General features: G+C 48.9%; 1 protein-coding gene across 1 annotated transcript in view; it reads left to right on the top strand.

The window, feature by feature from the left end:
• Nucleotides 1-7,459, top strand: part of LOC104390358 (tripartite motif-containing protein 7-like) — a gene marked incomplete at its 5' end in the record, with an annotated part of 12,352 nt that extends 4,893 nt beyond the window's left edge. Inside the window, 6 exons of the mRNA XM_009999469.1 lie at nt 1,714-1,800; nt 1,888-2,106; nt 3,371-3,393; nt 4,012-4,136; nt 5,223-5,255; nt 6,933-7,459. Coding sequence (XP_009997771.1) covers nt 1,714-1,800; nt 1,888-2,106; nt 3,371-3,393; nt 4,012-4,136; nt 5,223-5,255; nt 6,933-7,459 — 1,014 coding nt within the window. The remainder of the gene's footprint in view (nt 1-1,713; nt 1,801-1,887; nt 2,107-3,370; nt 3,394-4,011; nt 4,137-5,222; nt 5,256-6,932) is intronic.
• Nucleotides 7,460-7,711: the final 252 nt, after the last annotated feature.

The raw sequence follows: 7,711 nt of genomic DNA on the forward strand, positions 1-7,711 counted from the left end.
GGGGGGGGGCTGATCCTGGGTAGGTTGGGGGAGTATCTCTGTGCAAAAACAGAACTGGGAGGGAACTGGGAACTGAGAGGAAGCTGGGAATCCCTGGGGTCACTTTTGGGGGGGGGTGAGTGAGCAAAATACCTCAGGGCACCCCCAAAATCCTCATCACCCCCATCCCTGGGGTTGGGGGCAGAAATTTCCTGGGGTGAGTTTAGAACCTGCTCCCTGGGGGGGGGTTATTTTTTAACCCCTGAGCAGAAAATCCCCCCAAAGTGACTGTTTCCCCACCCCTGAAAGAAGGGAAACGAACCAAAAATGAAGGAAACGAACCAAAAATGAAGGAAATGAACCAAAAATTATGGAAATGAACCAAAAATGAAGGAAATAACCCCAACCCAGGGCATGGTGACGCAGAGCGAATACGGAACCTGATCGATCTCCACCCAAACCACGATGGCCATGAAGGGAAAGATCACCCCCCTTGTCACTCTGGAGGGGGGGATTTCCCTGCTAGAAATAATGATTAATGACTAATTAAGAGGCTTGTGAGAACCACCCTGAACAGCCGGGCCTGGTTTTGCTGCCTGGGGGGAAGGAAAATCAAGATGCCGGACGGGGAAGCGAATGTTAGGCGCGCAACGGAGGAGGAGGAGGAGGAAGAGGGTGGCCCTGGAGCCACTGGGGACTTAATAATCATTAATTTTGCATATCAGTGATAATTATTATTATCCAGGCAGGTGGTACCAAAGCTTTTTATCACCTCCAGCTCCTAAATTTGCCATTTTAGGCCTTTTTTTAGGTGTCGTTGTGTTGTCCGGCGCGGCCGCCATTGAGCCCTGGTCAGGCTGTTCCTTTTTTGGGCTTGTTTTTTGCCCTTTTTAATCTCTTTTGGTGAGTTTTAACAACTCCTTGCTGCTCCTCGGGGCTGGTTACCCCCTTTTTTTCCCCTTTTTTGCTTTTATTTGGTGCTTTCATTCTGCATTTTCCTGAGGGCAGCTGGTAAACAGCAGCAAAATCTGTGTAGCTTTTGAGTTTTAGTTCCCAAAAGGTGTTTTATTTCCTAAAAAATGTGATTTCTTTCTAAAAAACTGTGATTTATATCTAAAAAACTTAGTTTATTTCCTAAAAAACTTGGTTTATTTCTTAAAAACCTGGTTTATTTCTTAAAAACTGATTTATTTCCTAAAAAACTTGCTTTATTTCCTAAAAAACCTGGTTTATTTCTCAAAACCCTCCCCAAACCCCTGCAGCTTTTGCCTGAAATGAGGACATTTAATAATAATATTAACAATAATATTATTTTCTAATAAATAAATGGTTGTTTTATAACAACTCTTTATTTTTTAATAAGCCCTTATTTTCTAATAAGTATTAAAGCCATTAATAAACATAACAAGCCACCTGGGGGCAGTGACCCCTCCATTTTGGGGTTGATTTCAGCACCAAGAAGTTCCAAAATTGCCTCTAATTCTGAATTTTTTTAACCTTTTGGCTTGAAGGGACAATTTTGGGGCTGGTTGAGGAAAGTTTGGGGGTTTTCTTGGGACAGTTTTGGGGCGGGTTGAGGATCCAAACGACGACCTCACTTGGCTTCGTTTCCACCTTGAGATGTGATGAGTTTTGACCAATTTTTGAGCAGCACCACCAAAGAGAACCCCCCACAACCCCCTTCCCTCCATCCTCCTGATCCCAGAATTCCCACCAACCCTCCCATTTTTCCAGGAGGTGCCTCAGGAACATTTGAGCTCCTTGAGGAAAAGCCGCGAGGAAGCCAAAGCCGAACGGGAACGCCAGAGCCAGGAGCTCCTGGTGAGTCCTTCAGATCTCCCTCCAAACCCTTCCATGACCACCAGGATTTTCCTTCCTCACTTGGGAATTTCCCTCTGGAATTTGCAGAAACAGACAGAAGTGGAAAGGCAGAAAATTGTGGCTGAGTGTAAAGAGCTCCGGGGGTTCCTGGAGGAGAAGGAGCAGCTCCTGTTGTCCCGGTTGGAAGAGCTGGACAGGGATGTCCTGAAGAGGAGGGATGAGAGCATCTCCCAACTCTCTGAGGAGATTGCCCAGTTGGACAAACTACTGGGAGAACAAGGAGGAGAAAACACCCCAGGAAACCAGGTTGGGAATGTTGGGAATTGTCCTCCCATCCTGGGAAAACCTGAGCTTGGGATCCCTGGGGAGAAAAGTCCAGTTGAGGAGCAACTCGGGGCCACCTTGGAGTTGGGTCATGGGTGGAGTGGGGGTTGGGTTGGTTTTGGAGGTGGGAATGGAGCTTCTTAGCACAGATTTGGGGGAGAGTTTGGGCCTTTTTGGGAAAATGGGCCTTTTTTGGGAGGAGAAATGGGCTTTTTTTTAAAAAATGGGCCTTTTTTGGGGAAAATGGGCCTTTTTTTAGAAAAATGGACGTTTTTTGGGGAAAATGGGCCTTTTTTTAGAAAAAATGGGCTTTTTTGGGGGGCGAAATGGGTCCTTTTTTAAAATGGGTCTTTTTTGTTTTTGGGGGGGGGAAATGGGCCCTTTTTTTTAAATAGGTCTTTTTTTGGGGTGGAAATGGGCCTTTTCTTTTAAAAAATGGGCCTTTTTTGGGGAAAATGGGCCCGTTTTTTCAAAGAAAAGGTCCTTTTTTGGGGAAAATGGGCCCTTTTTTAAAAAGAAAAGGGCCTTTTTTGGGGAGAAATGGCCTTTTTTAAAATAAAAGGGCCTTTTTTGGGGGGAAATAGGCCTTTTTTTAAAATGGGCCTGTTTTAGGTGAAAATTTGGCCTTTTTTGGAGAAAATGGGCCTTTTTTGGGGGGAAAGGGCGTTTTTCAGAAAAAAGGGGCCTCTTTTGAGGAAAATGGGCCTTTAGTGAGGGAAAATCTGACATTTTGGAGGGAAATTGGCCTTTTTTGGGGAGGAAATTGGCCTTTTTGGGGAGGAAATTGGCCTTTTGTGAGGGAAAATCAGCCTTTTTTGGCTGGAAATTGGAATTTTTAGGGTTACATGGTCTTTATTTAATGGGAAATGGGCCTTTTTGAGGAGAAAAAATGGCTTTTTTGGGTGGGGGAAATTTGCTTTTATTGGTGGGGGAGAAATTGGCTTTTTTTGAGAGAAAACTGGTTGTTTTGGGGAGAAATTGGCCTTTTTTTGGGAGAAAACACCATCTTTTTTGCAGGAAATTGGACTTTTATGAGGAAACCACCATTTTGTGAGGGGAAATTGACCATTTTGGGAGGAAATTGGCCTGTTTTGGGGGGAAATTGGCCTTTTTTAGTAGTGCAGCTCCTTGGGTTCTCTTTGATCCCCTCAAAACTAAAACCTCTCTTATTTTGGTGTCTCTAAGGTAGAAAAAAAGCCTTTTTTTGATTAATTCCTCCTTTTTTTCCCCTCCTCTCTCTCTCCAGGGAGTTGCCCCAGTTGGAAGCAGGTGAGTGAAGCTGAGCCCTTACTGGTTTAACTGGGAGCCTCACTCTGGGCTGTTTCTTCCCATAAATCAAATGATTTTTCATTTCTTAATGAAATTAATTAATTTTTTACAATTTCTTTTCCCTTTTCCAGTTAATTTATGTCATTATTTATTTTTTTGATTTAATTTCTTTCCAGTCTTTTGTTGATTTGATTGATTGAATTTCCTTAATGATTGAATTTCCTTAATGATTGATTTTCCTTAATGATTGAATTTCCTTAATGATTGAATTTCTTTAATTATTGAATTTCTTTAATTATTGAATTTCTTATTGAATTTCTTTATTGAATTCCTTTAATTTCTTTATTTTCTTTTTTGAGTATTTAATTTCCTTCCTTTATTTTCTTTATTTAACTGATTTCTTTAATTAATTTAAGTAATTCATTAATTTTTATTCCTTTTCCAGTTAATTTATGTCATGATTTATTCTCTTCCCAATCACTTATTGATTCGATTGATGAAATTTCTTGAATTATTCAATTTCTTCAACCGATTTAAGGCTTTGACCACTTTCCTTGAATGAATTTAATTCCCTTTTCATCCATTAATTGCACTAATTGGCTCTTCTCCCCCCCCCAGCCCCCCCAGTGCTGAGGGCTGGATGTTCTGCAAACCCGAGGCGGGGCTGGCGGAGCTGGAGAAGAAGCTGAAGAGCTTTGCCCAGAAGAGCGCGGTGCTGAAGGAGGTGCTGCTGGAATTCCGGGGTGAGTAGCCTCCTGGGGGAGCAGATCCCAAGGGAGAAGGGGCTGGGAAGGGAGGGAGGGGTCCTGGGGACACATCCCTGGGGTCACATCCTTGGGGCACCTCTTGGGGACACATCCCTGGAACCTCATGGGGTCACATCCCTGGGGACACGTCCCAGAAGAGTGCGGTGCTGAAGGAGGTGCTGCTGGAATTCCAGGGTGAGGGGCCTCCTGGGGGAGCAGATCCCAGGGGAGAAGGGGCTGGGAAGGGAGGGAGGGGTCCTGGGGCCACATCCCTGGGGAATCTCATGGGGACACATCCCTGGGGAACCTCCTGGGGACACGTCCTTGGGGAACCTCTTGGGGACACGTCCCAGAAGAGCGCGGTGCTGAAGGAGGTGCTGCTGGAATTCCGGGGTGAGGAGCCTCCTGGGAGAGCAGATCCCAGGGGAGAAGGGGCTGGGAAGGGAGGGAGGGGTCCTGGGGACACATCCCTGGGGTCACATCCCTGGAGAACCTCGTGGGGACACGTCCCTGGGGTCACATCCCTGGGGAACCTCCTGGGGACACGTCCTTGGGGAACCTCTTGGGGACACGTCCCAGAAGAGCGCGGTGCTGAAGGAGGTGCTGCTGGAATTCCGGGGGGAGGAGCCTCCTGGGGGAGCAGATCCCAGGGGAGAAGGGGCTGGGAAGGGAGGGAGGGGTCCTGGGGACACATCCCTGGGGAACCTCCTGGGGACACGTCCTTGGGGAACCTCTTGGGGACACGTCCCAGAAGAGCGCGGTGCTGAAGGAGGTGCTGCTGGAATTCCGGGGTGAGGAGCCTCCTGGGAGAGCAGATCCCAGGCGAGAAGGGGCTGGGAAGGGAGGGAGGGGTCCTGAGGACACGTCCCTGGGGTCACATCCCTGGGACACCTCCTGGGGACACGTCCCTGAGGAATCTCATGGGGACATGTCCCTGGGACCTCTCTCTTGGGGACACATCCCTGGAATCTCATGGGGAACCTCTTGGGGACACGTCCCTGGGGAACCTCTTGTTTCTCTATTTAAATTCCTACATATTCATTAATGTTTCTTTTAATTAAACCTCTTTATTTCCCTCCTCAGAGAACCTGAGGTTCGAGCTGGAGAACGACACGGGTGAGTGGATCCTGAGGGAGGTTCATTCCTCCAACATCTCCTTGGGATGTTCCACCTTCCCAAGGGAACATCTTGGGACCTTCCACCTCAGGGGGTTGGAGAAGAGGAAATCATGGGAAAGGGGGGGGGAAAAAGGAGGGGGAGGGTTTTTTGGGGGGGAATTCTGGAGTGAAGAGGATTTTCCTGGAGTGAGGAGAACTTGGGAGCTGCTCAGAGATGGGTTGGCAGCTCTTTCTGCTGGTTTTTCCGAGCTCCAATGGCCCAGGATCTCCACATTCCAATGGCTCCAACATCTCCATATCCCAACATCCACCTCCTCCCACCCCTCCACCTCCTCCCAACCCCTCCAGCTCCTCCAACCCCCCCAGCTCCTCCAGCTTCCCACCACCTCCTCCAGCTTCCCACCACCTCCTCCAGCTTCCCACCACCTCCTCCAGCTTCCCACCACCTCCTCCACCCTCCCACCATGCTTTCCAAGAGTTGTTCTGTGCTCAACACTGGAATATGGTACTAATTCTAAGCTGTATGGAAAAAAAGAGATCAAATTTTTTTCTCCTTCTCCATTTTCTTGAGCTAATCTGGTAGCTCAGAAAAAGATAGAAAGGTAATATCAGCATGCAGAAGATCCTCTCCTGTCTCTGTTATTTACTGCTGATGTCCATCTAAATCCAAAAGCATGGTCAAAAAGAGGTTCACACTGCTTTTCTTAGCCCAGATCTCCAGGGTATTTCAGGATATGAAGCAACCCACATGGTCATCATGGTGTAAAGGAGGCTTTCCACTTCCTTTATATTCTATTTGTGTCAGGATCTCATCTGGATTTTTAATATTAGTACAAAGAGTCCAATGTAAATCTCCCCCAGTCAGTAGCCAGGAGATTCTGGTGCCCTAGAAATGTTGAAGCGCTGAGCAATCTACGGTGTACAGAGCATCTAAAGATATACAGTGCCCCTCCAGCTTCCCAACCCCTCCAACACCCATCTCCAATATCCCAACACCTCCACATCCTCCACCTCCCCAACCCCTCCAACATCCCAAGACCTCCAGCTTCCCAGCACCTCCAACATCCCAACACCTCCACATCCTCCTTATCCTCCAACTCCCAAACCTCTCCAACACGCAACCCCTCCACCTCCTCCTCCTCCAACACCTCCACATCCTCCTTATCCTCCAACTCCCAAACCTCTCCAACACGCAACCCCTCCACCTCCTCCTCCTCCAACACCTCCACATCCTCCAACTCCCAAACCTCTCCAGCTCCCAACCCCTCTGCTACCTCCCCCTCCTCCAACATCTCCAACATCCTCCTTATCCTTCACATCCTCCAACTCCTCCAACTCCCAAACCCCTCCAACTCCCAACCCCTCCACCTCCTCCTCCAACACCTCCACATCCTCCTCCACCTCCTCCTCCAACATCCCAACACCTCCACATCCTCCACCTCCTCCTCCAACATCCCAACACCTCCACATCCTCCACCTCCTCCTCCAACATCCCAACACCTCCACATCCTCCACCTTCCCACCACCTCCCACACTCCAATCTCTCCCACACCACCTCCTCAACTCAACCCAACCCCTCACCTCCCATTCCCCTCCCCATTCCACCTCCTACAACCCTTGGGAAATCCTTTGGAGAACCTTGAGTGACCCACCTTCCACCTCCCCCTCTCCCCAGGTGACCTCTCCTTGGACCCCGACACCGCCAACCCCTACCTGGTTCTTTCCGAGGACAAGAGGAGCGTCCGACTCCGTGGTGCCCCCCAGGAACTTCCAGCCAATCCCAAAAGATTTGATTATTCCTTTTGTGTCCTGGCAGCTGAGGGGTTTGTAGCTGGGAGACATTACTGGGAGGTGGAGGTGGGAGATGGAGAGAGTTGGGTCTTGGGAGCCGCGCGCGAGTCGGTGCGGAGGAAGGAAAAGATCGACTTCGCCCCCGAGGAAGGGATTTGGGCAGTGGGGTTGAACTGGAAAGGGAAAAATTGGGATCAATATCAGGCTTTTACTTCTCCAGAAACACCTTTATCCCTTTGTGAGAGGCCCAGGAAAATCGGGGTCTACCTGGACTACGAGGGGGGGTGGGTGGCGTTTTACAACGCCGACAACATGGCGCCCATTTTCACCTTCACCGCCGCCTTTTCCGAGAGGATCTTCCCCTTCTTCTGGCTCTTCTACGTGGGCTCCTCCCTCTCCCTTTGCAATTAAACCCCCCCCCAGTTTCCTCCAGCCCTCCCAGTTTCCTTCAAGCCCTCCCAGTTTCCTTCAGCCCCCTCAAATCCCATCAACCCCTCAAATCCTTTTAAGTCCCACCAGTTTCCTTTAAACCCCCCAGTTTCCTCCAGCCCCCCCAGTTTCCTTTAAACCCCCCAGTTTCCTCCAGCCCCCCGTTTCCTTTAAACCCCCCAGCTCCTTCAGCCCCCCCAAATCCTTTTAAATCCCCCCCAGTTGCCTCCAACC

The sequence above is a fragment of the Chaetura pelagica genome, unplaced genomic scaffold, assembly GCF_000747805.2.
Source record: "Chaetura pelagica isolate M959 unplaced genomic scaffold, ChaPel_1.0 scaffold876, whole genome shotgun sequence".
NCBI lineage: Eukaryota > Metazoa > Chordata > Aves > Apodiformes > Apodidae > Chaetura > Chaetura pelagica.